Source organism: Ostrinia nubilalis, chromosome 5 (assembly GCF_963855985.1).
Source record: "Ostrinia nubilalis chromosome 5, ilOstNubi1.1, whole genome shotgun sequence".
Classification (NCBI taxonomy): Eukaryota; Metazoa; Arthropoda; class Insecta; order Lepidoptera; family Crambidae; genus Ostrinia; species Ostrinia nubilalis.
The window spans coordinates 8,202,069-8,217,648 of record NC_087092.1 but is presented as its reverse complement, the minus strand read 5'-3'; the positions used below and the strand labels follow the sequence as shown (position 1 = coordinate 8,217,648).

General features: G+C 36.3%; 1 protein-coding gene across 1 annotated transcript in view; it reads left to right on the top strand.

The window, feature by feature from the left end:
• Positions 1–15,580, top strand: part of LOC135071795 (phosphatase and actin regulator 4) — a 58,051-nt gene that overhangs the window by 9,455 nt on the left and 33,016 nt on the right. Inside the window, exons 3-5 of the mRNA XM_063965622.1 lie at positions 8,362–8,532; positions 11,283–11,381; positions 14,460–14,660. Of these exons, the coding sequence (XP_063821692.1) occupies positions 8,362–8,532; positions 11,283–11,381; positions 14,460–14,660 (471 nt within the window). The remainder of the gene's footprint in view (positions 1–8,361; positions 8,533–11,282; positions 11,382–14,459; positions 14,661–15,580) is intronic.

The window sequence follows — 15,580 nt, the reverse complement described above, 5'->3', positions numbered from 1 at the left end:
CAAGCAGGTAGTGACCATGTAACATTTCATACACGGTTTATTTTGGTTAATTATAATGTTTTTGCATTATTAGCAATTACCTATCTACTTTACTCTACAGCAATCCACTATAAGCTGTATGGAATTCTAAGCGTGTTCTTGAACTTATTTAGCTATATTTCTTCGGGTCATTATACTGCATTGAATTTTTTGTACCTACCAATTTTAATTCTATACATCAAATTGCATAGGAACATGCTTATAAAACTTATAATGCAAGTATCAGTATTATTTGATGCAGTGTTCCTAAGTTACCTAACCATCCATTCTAAGATAGATTTATAGGTAATAGATTTTTAGACAACGAGCTGTTAATCTAGCGCTTGTTATTTACTACCGAGCTTTTATTATAATATTTTTTCTCCTTCTTCTGGTCATGTTTTAAGAATCCATCTCCTCAACAACCCTTTGCTTGCGATTAGACATTCCATGAGATAATTTCCAGAATCGGTAGTTCTACTAACATTTTTTGTTTATCTTTATCAGTGAATAGCTAAGATGTCTCTCGACTGACTCATTCTTCCATTTTATTCGTGACATCCAATATCACTTAAGCTAGATAACTAGAAACTCTTATGTCGATTATTTTTAATCTTTGATCTGAAAATAGCTTGTTGTTTGAATTGTGAAAACCAAAAACCTAATTTTCAGAAAGGGTTAACTCGCAATATGACTCCACAAATATAACCGGGCAGGGTATTCTATACATTTATCACCATTAGAATGCGCAGACAGACAACGAAATATCTTCAATCGTGTTAGTGGCACGAGGAATCGATGGTATCCCATACATACCTGTGAATCACTCGTCTACAATTTGACGATTGCTTAACGAGCTCTGAGGCACAACAGGTATAATATCCTGTACTCAGAAAAACAATTTGATAAGTTATCGGTCTTATCTTATCGATAAGGTTTCATATAATGTCTTAGTTATAAATCTCCGTCTGAACTACATGCACATATGTGGTGGAAGTCATGGGGACGTAGTTTGAAAGTGGCAAAGTGGATTTGCTGTGTAAGAATGGATGATATGGACATAAAAAAAGTGAAAACAAAACATAGGCCGATAGATGACGACACAAGAAGCGAATCTGGGGCCTTAGATAAGGACGACAATTGTAAGTGTTAGTGTGGTATTCACAGATAACAATATTTTAAAACATACTCAGCAGTGGTTGCGGGATCATCCAGAAAATAATAAAGATACATATTTTTTTTACAAAACGCGGGGTTTAAAATGTAGAGCACGCAAGTGAAGTGGTGGAAACACGTAATCCAGAAAGAAATAAGATTTTTTTTTTCTTTCATGTTGTAAATGCTGTAACTCGTGTATCTGCAGAACCACATCACATAAAAATAACAATAATAATTGGCATTCCCTCGACACTACACAGCAGAGGTTTGCTGCTCTACCCTTTGGACTTCAGCTTGATATTTTTTTTGTTTCTATCATGCATGCCGGCATCGCATGATTCGCATGGTTGTAAGTCCGTGGAATAGAGTAAAAAAAATGCATTTTGCAGTTTTTAAACGAGCCCGAAATCACTGAACGCCTTGGTCCGTGCCTTGGTAGAAAAAATAACACATAGCTACTTAGGTGGTATTTCCAATTGCTATTCTGTTTTAAATTGTACAATTTTAAATAAAACGATAAAAAATTTAAATTTTATAATGAATTTCATATAAATTAACAAAATCTGAGTTGGTTTTGCTCAAAGAAATCAAAATTGATAATAATTAATGATACATGTGTTCATTATTTCTTATCGTCTTTACTTATGTTCATCAGAATTCACAACAATTAATATTTTAGTTATATGTATTTACTTATTTATTTATTTCAAAACTGTTGTATTATGGTAACTATTGTATAATTATTGTTTGTGGTTAATTAAATATATTTTCAAGGAAATTTGACAGAAATATTCTGGTTTGACTAGTAAATATCCTGTGGTTTTACCCACAATGTTAAGTACATGACATTATTGCTGTGGTATGATAGAATTCAGGCCATTCCTAAAATATTATTTCGTTTATGTAGGTAGGTACTATTTGTTTCTATTGAAAATGCATTATGTTTTCTTCGTCATAACTAAAATTAAATCTTCAAAATCAGTTTAACCTAGATGTCATTTCGTTTACAAGCTTTACCTGGCTGAACGTCGACTTAATCATTTTTTCATTATTTAAAATTAAATTTTACCATTTTTGCAAATAACTATAGTATCCTTCAAACTTTCCACAGCATTATTGATTAATAGATGATCATTGATTACCTAAGTTTGTGTTCACTTAACTTACGAATGCTAGTCGCATCATAGTTGTTAGCGTGGAGGCAACGTAAGGAGCCGCGGGGTGTCGGGTGTTACACCTGCTTCGCACGGGGGGCGCGGGCCTTCACGTGGGTGACGCGGCGTAGGTACCGACGCTGCACAATGCAATGGTTGCATCGCACGGAATGACCGGCTTGCCTACTGTCACGGAATAAGAATTAACCACTGACTAACTCGGTATTAACTCGCTCTTTTGTTTTTAAAAATAAAAGTTTGACGTCAGGTTTTTATAGAGTTCGTAATACTGATGGATGTAAAAAAGATTTTATGGCCGTTTATGAAGGAGATTCATTGTAGGTATTGACAATTATTCAAATGAAAACTACATTACAGGAAAAAAAGAACAAGACAAGTTTACTAAAGGTCGTTTTTACCATTATCCTTGTATTGTTACGCTGACTACTTTACTGGGTATGACTGAATAGCAAAAACAACATATTATATGGTTTGTAATTAATAACAGTTAGATGAGATTATTTTTAAACCAAGCCATGGTAAACTTGGTTGGATCTCTATTTATAAATTAAACTTACTGTAGTGTACAGATGCAAAAACATTACAAATGAAGCAAAACGGGTATGGTTCAACCGGCCGCGGCGCGCATCGCATCGTTTGTTGTCTCGGTCGGTGTTGACGTGATGCCGGCAGTCGTAGAGTTCGGAGACTCGCCGGTCGGATGGCCGCGGATCGACGAGGCGAGTCGAGTGCATTTCAACATGCAGGAGAGACAGAGGCAGGCAGCCGAGCCCCCACCCTGCCCCGCACTGCTCGACCCGCGCGCCAGTTCGCCGTTGTGCGTCCCAAGCGGCGCAGGCACTTTGCTATAATCGCTACGTAATCGTCGGGCCCAGTACCGGTATCGCGTGTGCCTTTGTTAGTGCTTCTTGACAGTGTTTGTGTTGATTTAGTAACGAAGATGTTGTGCATGCGAAATGGCGGCGTGTAGTTGACATGTCTCTGAGCGCGCCCGCTCAGGCGGTGCGCGGGACCAGGACCGGTAGCCTCGACCAACTGGATTTTCAGGAGCGAAGGCAGCTGATCGCCAGCACCTTGTCACTCACAGACTTCTTGCATGTGGGTGCCAAGGAGGTTGCAGCTGTAGCCGGTCAGCTTCCCTTTCCTTTTTGTCTCATACGCCCAGCCGCATTCCTAACAATAGCTTTGCGAAATCAAAGACTCGTGCATGGCACTTGGCGTTGGCCTCTATACATACGTATTTGTTTCATACATTCATTACAGAGTCCACCAAAGTACTCACGCGAACGTTAATTGATCAGTGTTGTTATTGGCTCTACATACATACATTGCGTAGATCATCTCAGTCATTCAATACTTGTTTGGGTTGCTTGTCAAACTTGCCTTCATGTGATGGGAGGTCATTATACCTACAACATTGTCCTTTTCAATAACGAAAACATAAAAAAAAATGAGGCATGATCTCACCAACGTTACATACAGGAGTGGCAAGTCAGGCAAAAGTCAGACATAGCGTGCTATCATTACCTTCATTCAAGTTGCGTGTTGTTACAAGTTAGAGACCCTAGCTGAGATTGTTCACACGTAAATAGAATTATAGAGATCTGACTCTATCAAATGATGATAGGTATAATAATTAAGGCTTTTAGAATGTTATCTAAAAAAGCATAACATTAATTATTAGTATAATAGTATCTTTATTATACGTATTATCTATTCCTTTAATAACTATCAATAATGATTACTTGCCTTGCTAATGTAACTTTTTGTCTCGTCGTAAATAACAGAAGGGAAAAAACTCATCGGAGGCCTGTAGGATTCGCACGATTGTCTTGGCGAATATAGTTTTTCTATATATTTTTCGACCGCAAGTACGTTTGCTTTAATACACAATGATAACTTGCTCCAGACAGCTACTTCCAAATGCGGATGGAATAGGTTGTATACTAACTTGACCTTATTATTGACTTGAACATAAGTCTAATAAGACAACCTTTACTAAGGTCGTTTGGGGTAAGGCTAAGGCTTTTTCTAGTACCGGTTTACGAGCCTGTTTATTGTCTCTGTCTACTCAACTAGATGTTGAGTCTTTCTGTGTCTATTCGATCAAACAAAAGAGATCTCATTTACCCACACTTTCCCATGTTGTCGATTACCATGGAAAGTGAAATTGTGGTTTCTTTGCACCATGAGATGTTACAAGTTGTAAACTTTGTAAACTATGGAAACAATGCAAAGTACAGTAAAAACCATATTACAGCACATACTTGTAAAAATGACTAATCTTCTTGCATGACATAACAGGTAAAAAGTGTTTTTGAGCGTTCAAATTCCAAATCATATTTATGGACGCACACAATTCTCATTTGGACTCCTAAAAACGTTATTTTGAATATTACGAGTAATCCTGGTTTCCAAAACCTTTCCTTTTACAAAAAGTAGGTAAAAGAAGGAATCATAGACAAATTATATTCACGGAATAAGCAGACGAAAGCATTCACTATAAATGGGCAATTAACTTGTTCCACGAAGTCGAATCCTTTGATGGTAACCCATTGCTTCCCAAATCTTGACTTGGGAGTTCTAGTTTTTAATTACTCTGCATAACATGAGAACAATTCAGTTTTCGAGTGCTTTAAAAATAGGTTCGATAAATCGGAAATAGTAGAAATCTAATTCTCAAACGGTTTGTTTCCGTACTTGAATTCAAGTTTCAATTTGAATGCTAAGAATACATCTCCTGTGTATCTTTTAATCAGTTTTCAAAGTTGATACCTTAATAAATTGTCTCCAAGTACCTAATAGAAGTACCTAAAAGAGTATTGTACGAGTATTAGGTAACACTAATTAAAAATAACGGACTCGTAACATGATAGTAACTGAATTCGAAAATTGGCTCTACTAATCAACGATTCTACGGATGTTAGTTGAAATTTTGATTGTATTTTTAGTCATCATTACATACGAACAAACTGAACTGGCACAATACTTTTGTGAATAACAGTATTAGATGCCCAGATTATATCTCGCGCATTATTCGCGGCGCGATGATGTCACGTCATGTTCCGTTTTCGCTGACACAGCTATTACGAAGTTAAAACATTTTAGGAACTTTCTAATTGAATATTTCATGTAAAATTAACATGACTGTTCTTTTTTTATTTTAACTATTAAATCACTTGAAGAAAAATATCATTTCGAGATTTATTTCAAAACTATACTACTCTATAAAATTCAGCGTGTTTTGAAAAAGAATCGTCATTTTTTCTATCTACTGGCTTTTTATTACTGAAATGATTGACCAAATCGGTTTTGCAACTTAAGAAATCCATTTATTGGGCTAAAACAAGGACGGCAACAATAAGTTCGTTTACATTACGAGCACGACCTCTACGCTATTTTTACTTTCAGCGCTCGTACTTTTCTCAAATTAAAAACTATGACGTCTGTAATGATATGCAGTGCTGTTGAGCTTTTAGATATTTTGTTGTTATTTTAAACTTACTCCAATTAATTATCCATGACCCAGAATATTGTTATTCCTTAAATATTAAGCATTAGGTGTAATTTAATCTCCTGAATATCATTGGGCATATAGATTTGGAACATGATAATCGTCATGTCACCTGTGTCACACGGTTTAGCCTTTGCCTTAATTGAAGTTAATAATGATTTAAAGACACTTCGCAGTGTTCCAGTTCCCTTTCTGACGTGGTACGATATGAACGCCGGATCCAATACTGCAGGGACACTAGTCTGGCTTCAAAATCGAGTGACAAGTGATTTCATCAAGAAAAATGAGAACAGTTTATTTAATTTATTGGAAAAAGCTCGTTGAAGTCTTATTTATTAGTGTCCTTTTACGCTACGAAGTCTACGAAAATAGACGAACAAAAAAATAGTTTTATGTTTGTGACTAATATTTTATGATTGAAACGTGGCACGTACGCGGTGTAAACTAACAGTGTTAAACTTTGAATGCATAGTTAACACGAGGAGCATAATAATGTGAATATGTTGCGCAATGAAGGTACAGCATTGATTCATCAACATGGGTGTCTAAAGAATGCAGTTACTACATTCCTAGGTATTGTACCCAATGTTTATACTTGTTGGTAATCTTCCTTATAATATCTAAATATAGAACGTATGTATTGGTGTTGTGACGATGTTGATAAGAAATGCTCTACAGCTGACGAATTTATCAAACGTAAACACATTGTAGAATGAATGTTCTATCCATTTTTGTCATATTCATTTACATCTTTTTCATTTCTACGTGTTGTTGCGGAATACATAACAGTATAGGTAATTGTTAACGGTGACTACAAATGACCTAATGACCAATTTTACACTTTTAAATGCCTACGCTGTATAAATGTAGAGTAACAATAAACACATTGTACTCTCAACTTTTATTTTCACGTTCATAGTATTTTGTTTACTATTGCAATTTATCAATGGAAGTCGTCGATATGAATTATAGACTCGATTGATAATACTAGTAAATAGATACATTTATATACGTCAGCACTTCAGCAGTAATGAAAGGTAAAAATATAGTGAACGTTAAGTGCGTTGGTGTCGCACCATTGATCACCGTGGGCGCCCGAGTCGTCGACGTGACGCCACGGGGCCGTCACATGAGTCACGATCACTTGCCATTTATGAGCCACCCATCACTGCCATGCCATCGCGGTCTGTCGCCCCGCTTAGCTAGACGTCTTCGTCTAAGACCGCAACACTTGCAAACTCGCAATAATTGATGCCAACACCAACACGCCCCGATGGATTTCTATGCCTTCTTCACGCCTACATATTCCATACATAATGTAGCAGTAATAGTAATAACTGTAGGGATATAATATTTTGTCAATTTGAAAGGTCTCACACTACCAGAAATGTATAGTCCATATAAGAAACGGTCATTATAACAAATTGTGAATTTTGACCTCGTATTTCTTTCTTAAAGCGATGTTTGATAATTGTGAAAACTAGGTAGGTAGTTAGTTAGATTATTTGGTACAGAGATAAGGTAATTGCGATGTTGATGTCCCAATCGGGCCTTTTCTTATCAGTCCGTATACCTAACTACAGCATTCCTTTCAAATCTATGTCAGCTAAGATTAAATTTAATGAATGCCCAAGAAAAAGTTAGGCAAGATTAATAACGGACTCATTATTTCCTACTTTAGGTTATCTCAGTTCAAAGCTCTTTACAAAGTTGGTGTTCTTGGCAGAATGGATATTTTTTCTTCTGTCGTTCCTCGCATATAAATTGCTGGTAGAGCCGTGATTTGTTTTATGCATGTCTCGGTCTACTTGGATTTTCTTGTAAATTCAGGTGATCAATTATTGCAGTAAGCACGTACATAATAACTTTAACTTATCTACATAAAACCTTTCTCATCGTTTAAAATAAATATATTCTTTTAGTAGGATTTAGTTTAAGGTTATTTCATTTTGTCGACGTATCATTGAGATAATGTTCATTGTTACTTTGTGAACTTAAGAACAAGCGATCGATATGATTGTTCAAGTGATGAATTGTGGACTTTTGTCGAGATGAGAAAGTCGTCTGTTGTAGGTATGTTCGCAGTTCCCGCTGGTATTGTGATAGTCACGGACAGTTCTTGACAATAGACACTCGACGTAATGGGGCCATTGATTGTGTGGATGTAGTGTGTGACTGCCTACTATTGGGCGGGCAGGCATCTCTTGGTGACCATATTTATACAATGTGATTTTTTCTGTTACTTTTCATTCCTCCATGCCATCACACTTTCAATGTAGATAATTTCATGCTATTATGTTTCTTTACAATAAAAATACATTGGAATATCAGTGTTTAAATTAGATAAGATTTTTATCTGTTCCCACATCACAATGCATCATTCATTGTGCATGTGAATAGAATATGAATGACAGATGTTTAAATTATAAATAAGTAGGAGCGCGTTTGTTTACAATATTACCTGTAATTAAAGGCAGTTTTTGTGTTTGTTTGCAGCTAATAAGAAACAGAATGGTTCTACGGTGCGCACGAATAGCCTCGGCTCGGGCGCCCGCACGCCACCTGTCGAGCGGACCAAATCCAAGTTCTCTGCTTTCGGCAGACTCTTCAAGCCGTGGAAGTGGAAACGGAAAAAGAAATCGGAGAAGTTTGAAGCTGCTTCTAGAAGTAAGTATTTGAAGATATGATAAGTCAGCAGTAAAAAAAATTCAGCCCGATAGCCACTTGCCACTAACTGCCTAAACTTAGCGCTAGTGTGGGCTTTATTTAGAAGTTTTGAAGTACCTATATTACCTATAGAATCATGAAAGTATAAAGTTGTAGTTGTAGCCAAAAAAGGAAGGCCTAGAGTTTCGGTTTTGTAGAGAATGTCTGTCAATCAAAGAAGGTCACTCGTTTGTCTATCGTAGATAACGATTGTCTTACCGACCGAGATGTTTAACCAGCTGATTAAATGACTAAAATAAAATTTAATTTCACCATTTCTTTTGATCTTTGGTTTTAGTTCTGCTTCTATTGTCCCGGTAGAGTTCTATTATGAACATATTTGTGTGAAGCTCTACAAAACTGATGCTACTTGCTTCTCTGTAAAGGTCGTTATGAATTGATTGTTACAACTAGGCACTTTATCGTAGGTTAGCTTATTAATTATTTCAAACTAGCTGACCCGGCGAACTTTGTTTCGCCTTAATGGCAATAAATAAGCAGACTTTTTTTTTATTTCGAACGGGATAAAAAGTATCCTATGTCCTTCTCCTGGCTCTAAACTACCTCCCTGACAATTTTCAGCTAAATCGGTTCAGCCGTTCTTGAGTTATAAGTGGAGTAACTAACACGACTTTCTTTTATATACAGGGTGTCCCGTAATGTAACGTCAAGCCGGAACTGGGTGTTGAGGCAAGTTATGCTGGTTATCAGAAAAATATAAAAAAAAATCCATGTGGCATATTTTCAAAATAATGGGCATTTAAAAAAAATCAAAAATTTTTACTCCAGGTGACGGTCTTTTTACTCGTGTTGCCACAAATCTTCACTTTTTCCAAATTTTTTTTTTGTTATGTAACCCTGAATAATTGAATAATGCTTCTCTAAATTGTTATCAAAATTACAAAACCAGCTGCTCCAACTTGGATGAAAAAAATACATTAATCCCAAAAAAAAATTCAAAATAAAAATTTTGCCTAGTTTAAACTGACTGTACTGAAAAAAAATTGTACTACGCGAGTGTGGCAAGTGACGTCATAATTTGGCGCATTTAGTAAGGATTCCAAAATGGTATAACACTTGGTAAATTCTTGCTGTAATTGTCGACAATTTTTGTTTTTTTGGAAATAATCCCGTTTTTAACATTATCTACCTTGGTTAAAAATTATTATTCTAATGTGCCCAAAATTCAAGTTTCTGTGACTGACTACCGTACAGTCAGTCACAGAAACTTTTGTCACCATGACAGTAATTAGTAGTTGACATACTGTGACAAAAGTCACCCGTGCGTGCGCGCCGTTACTACCTGCTCTGCCTGCACTTGTACTTGGTAACAGGGATAATAATGATATGAAGTTTCGGTTATGAATACGGTTACGGATATTACAATAATATTATACCGGTTTCGGTTACGGTCACGGATATGAAATCATTTCAGATTATCCGAAAGTTTCGGATAATTTCGGTTACGGAATTATTAGAATTTCAAAAATGTAGGTATAATTCAAATAGCAAGATGCTGCGTGACCCACATAGCTACTTTATGTACCAACTAAGAGGACAACCTATGTATGATAAAGGTTAAACAGGCTGGCATATTAGATGGTGCCAGGGAATGCCAGACAAGTTGGTAACAAATATTAAGATTTAAGGTACAATTCCAAGACGGGCCGCAGACCGCAAACTGCAAAACTCTATGAAATCGGCAGCGCGGCATTGCTGCTGCGGCGTGTATACTGCAGATTTCATAGAGTTTTGCAGTTTGGAATAATTGTACCCTTAGACTTCGCCTTTATCCGAAACTATCCGTAACTTTTGAATCAGTTTCGGTTACGGTTATGGACATTTTTTTATTTCGGATATCCGATAGTTTCGGTTACGGTTACGGATATCCATAACATCCCTGCTTGGTAAGATGGCCCTCTCCGTCCCGCTCATACCTTTTAAAATGGCTTCTACACCTCATTTAAGCCAGAAACTTGAATTTTGGGCACATTAGAATAATAATTTTTAACCAAGGTAGATAAAGTTAAAAACGGGATTATTACCAAAAAACCAAAAATTGTCGACAATTACAGCAAGAATTTACCAAGTGTTATACCATTTTGGAATCCTTACTAAATGCGCCAAATTATGACGTCACTTGCCACACTCGCGTAGTACAATTTTTTTTCAGTACAGTCAGTTTAAACTAGGCAAAATTTTTATTTTGAAAATTTTTTTGGGAATAATGTATTTTTTTCATCCAAGTTGGAGCAGCTGGTTTTGTAATTTTGATAACAATTTAGAGAAGCATTATTCAGGGTTACATAACAAAAAAAAAATTTGGAAAAAGTGAAGATTTGTGGCAACACGAGTAAAAAGACCGTCACCTGGAGTAAAAATTTTTGATGTTTTTTAAATGCCCATTATTTTGAAAATATGCCACATGGATTTTTTTTTATATTTTTCTGATAACCAGCATAACTTGCCTCAACACCCAGTTCCGGCTTGACGTTACATTACGGGACACCCTGTATATAGATAAAATTTGATAAATTATCTATTTGCGACTGTAGTTGCACCTAATGCTTCCTGACGTTGATTATGAAATAAATGTCTTGATTTTTGCAAACATGTCCATCAACGCAATTAATTTAATTTATTACCGAAATTTTTATTGCGTTTGATACAGACGTATTAATGTAATAAAATATATCCTTTTCTATTTGCAGCATTAGAAAGGAAAATATCCGTCCGTGCGAATAGAGATGAGTTAGTGCAGAAAGGCATCCTCTTACCGGAAAGTCCAGTGACGCCCGTGGCTGAAGCAGGTAAATGTTCTGAAATACTTATTTAATATTATACCTACATAAATTTTAAATGACAATACCGTTTAACAACATTTTCATTAATCGAGTTTATTGAGTTTGTAATTTAATTCGTTACGATATTTTTTTTACAACCGAAGATATATGAATGTTTCTAACAAAAGGAACTATCTAATAAAATGAATTTATTTTTTACCAATTTAATAAGTATCCGCAATCGAAATTGGATTGAAATTACAAGATAGAATTCGTGTTGGCCAGAGTAATGCTACAAATCTGTAGCTACGCATAAACGAGAAAGTTAGATAATTTTCTTGTGCAGTCCATGATGCGTTTACGCTATTACCATTATGTACACAAAGCATAATCAACACAAAATGTATCGCTGTAAATGTTGAATTTGCGTCCAGATGGATTGACTTGTGTTGCGCAAATTTTTGTAATAACCTGCTGAAGTTGTGTAGATCTGCGGCTATGTGTGACATTTAATAATATTTTTGAAAGCTAAGTTCTATAACTTAGATTGCTTATGTAATGCTACATTCTTAACGCTTAGAAGAGACAGCTGCTTTTCTGTTCGATTTTGGTTGCGAGGAATTTAACTTGGGTAACAAAAATAATGTCGCTCGTTCTATGGGTGACCCAACATTTTAGAACACATTTATCTATTAGTTTCTATACCGTGTATACAAGTTTATACGTTACCAAGTATTTCATTTAAATTAAACGACTGGCTGATTTAGGTACTCTACGTAATCAAATCAAACTCAATCTTTTGCAATTTACGTTGCCTGTTCTTTAAATCGAGTTAAAACATACGACGTCCTGAGTCTGATACAGTAGCTTATTTAGATTCTATATCATATTTGGTAAATGTAATTGGAATAGAGAAAGTAAAAATATGAATATTGTAATAGTAGACTGATTTATTTATTATTATTTATTTATATCTGCAATATCGACCCATTTTTATGACTTCGATATATAGTTTTTGTAGTGTTTTGCTAAGTGTAAAAATCCAAAAGTGAAAACTAACAGTTTAGAGAAATCAGATAAAAATCGAAAATGTGTGAATTCGTGACGATATTGGTGTTACACACCAATTACTTTGATAATTGCTGGCATTACTATTTTAGTATGTTATAGTGCGTTTTCGTTTATATTTATGACCCCCAGACATGCATATGGTTTTTCTTCAATAGAAGAAATGTGATAGTATGACTATCTTTTTCTTGTGTTTCACTTTAAATTTGTAATTTCTTTTTACGAATTCACCGCCATATTAATAATACGAATACAGTAAGATGTAGGTTATCTACTCTATACTTGTTAATTCTAAATATATTAATTAATCATTTTTCAAGATATAAATCAACTGTTGAATTAATCGTCCTTGTTAATGATTTAAGTATTATCTTATCAAGAAAAATATGACGTGATTGAATTTAAGAAATTATCATAAAATATTTAAATAAAATTTAAATTTTTAATTTACGCTATCTTGTCGTTTTATCATTCTCAATTTTGCGCAGTCTGGAGATACATTTTCCCAAAAGCCATATAAATGAGTGCGTGTTTCAGATAGAGCAACATCCATCATTGAGCTGGAAACTTTGGTTGATATTAACTTGGTTTTAATAATGAAAAAATTCGGTTCAGTATTGTTTTGCCACAACCCATTACGCTTTTAAATCGTTAAATTACATATAATTACTGATGACACTTGACAATCGATTGATATATTGATAAAGTGAGCGATTGGCTTACGCAGGCTTCGATGTTACGCTTATGTATAATGATTCTGTCAGTTGGTTAATTTAATTATACTTCAAAAGGCATATCCGCGAGTTTGGCATTGATTCCTGATTTGAATAAATCGGATATTGATTATTGGGAGTCATCGCCAACGTACGGCAACGATGTCCGGAGTAATCCGGGTTCCGGGTGGGCCGTAAACCGGCTTCATATCGATACGTGAATGAATTAATGAAGTAGTATACTAATGAATAAGCTAGTTATGGCGTGGATAATGGATTGATATTGATGCAGATAAGGAAGTCTATCTCATTGAGTTCATCCATCATGTATTTCAGCTCGGTGTACTAGAAATGTATGTAAACGAGTGGATTACCTTACCTCCTGATTTCCGTGTAGGTTTGCACGTAGAATACTGTAGATTTCTATGCAGTCGCAGCTTGAAGCTGTCGATATTAGCTGCTTCAAGCTGTCCGTGTATGGAGTCGATATACATGTATATTACCGTCGTCTAACATAATGTTGATGGTGTCTTGTTATTCAGTGAGGAATCATCGCTGTCGTACAGCGACGAGCGCAGCGAGCTGAGCGGGAGCGGCGGCTTAGTTAGAATCCTAATTGTTTAGTTAGTAAATCCCAAAGGGTCGTTATCGTTATAGATTGGAACGCTGACCGCCATCTTGTATTGTTTCCATGTGACTGATTGATTTTTTTGATTTGGTTTCTCCTGGCCTGGAATTTTACCGAATACTATTTCGTTAGCTTAATTTTCTAGCTGCTTATGTCCATTTGTGCAAATTTTACAGGAGAAAATAATAACAGATTTTTTTTCATGGTTAAGGTACTAATTGAAATTTCATTATGTGTGTGTATCTCGCATAGTTTCCAAGTGTCTAATGATATTTTCATGGCATAGATGAGGAATCATCGCTGTCGTACAGCGACGAGTGCAGCGAGTCGTTGTTGTTGGCTTAGTTAGATAGACCTTGACTTATTTATTAGATTCCTTACGATCACTTCGTGTATCAACGAAACATTTTTTTTATTTGTATGATATACTAGCTTTTGCCCGCGGCTTCACCCGCGTGAAATTTAGTTTGTCACATATCGTCATAAATTATAGCCTATATGTTACTCTGGGCTATAAATAATAATGCTGTAAAGTTTCATCAAAATCCGTTCAGTAGTTTTTGCGTGGAAGAGTAACAAACATCCAGACATCCAAACTTTCGCATTTGTAATCATTATTAAGTAGGACAGTAGGATATTTATAAGGGAGAAACAAAGAATATCTTGCATTGTATTGATGGTGTTTTGTTGTCATAGATGAGGAATCATCGCCGCCGTACAGCGACGAGCGCAGCGAGCCGGGCGGGGGAGCGGGCGGCGGGCCGGACCGCGGGCTCGCCAGCATGCACGCGGCGCTGCAGGCGCAGCTGGCGTCGCAGCTCGCGCACCAGAACGCGGTGCTCGCCGCCGCCGTCGCCGCCGCGGCGCAGCAGCAGCACCAGAACAATAATGTCATAGGTATGTGCTTCACTTAGGCCAGCGCCACACTTGACGGAAATGATCGCTGTCTTTCGCGACGGAATGCCAATACATATAATTGCATATAAATTACAAATAGCGGGCACACTACGCGGAAGATCGGTAGCTCTAATTTTGTATGCAGCAATTTGCTTTGCGGAAGATCCGCGACGGCATTTCCGTCAAGTGTGGCAAATGCCTAAACGGCCTAGACATTCTTTCGCAGCTCCGCCCCAGACTGTGGCTCGCTTTTAACCGTAAATAACATTATCCGGTGCTTTTTTGTATGGAGTTTGACAGCTTTTTGACGTTTATCAAAGTTAAAGTAATATGGTGCAACTCGGCCTTATAGACTAAGGGCTAGTGAACGCCAGATCTACGTCATTTTATAAAAGCTGAAAGTTTGTCAGCGTATGCTCCCAATGTAGGATATAATGTTGGTGAATTATGAAGTTTGGGTCATGGTGGCTTTGGGAGCTACCCTGTAAAAAACTGTCTGGCAAGGAGTTGGAACTGTCAAAACTGTCTGGCTGTTGGGGAAATACTTCTAATTATTGTCCAAATATTATACATAAAAATTAGATTTAATGGTATAACGTTAGTAGAATTACAGTCTATTGAATATACAGAAAAAGCCACCGTAAAAGTTAGACTTCGGTTCGTTCGGTGTAGACCCGGCAATGGAATGGTGCTGACACTATAGTTTTTTAAACAAATTTTAACCTTATTGGGTTCTAATATGTATGTCTCCTTATCTTTTAATCTTTACCGGCGCTTTTTGCTCTGTTTTGCTATATTGAATAGGCTAGCTCTTGATCATAATCTCACCCGGGTTTTGTTTTTGAATCACGTAACCTTTAGTCTTTAGACATAAATAAAGTATTGGAAAACTATCTGGGGGCACGGCAGTGCCCCCGCCA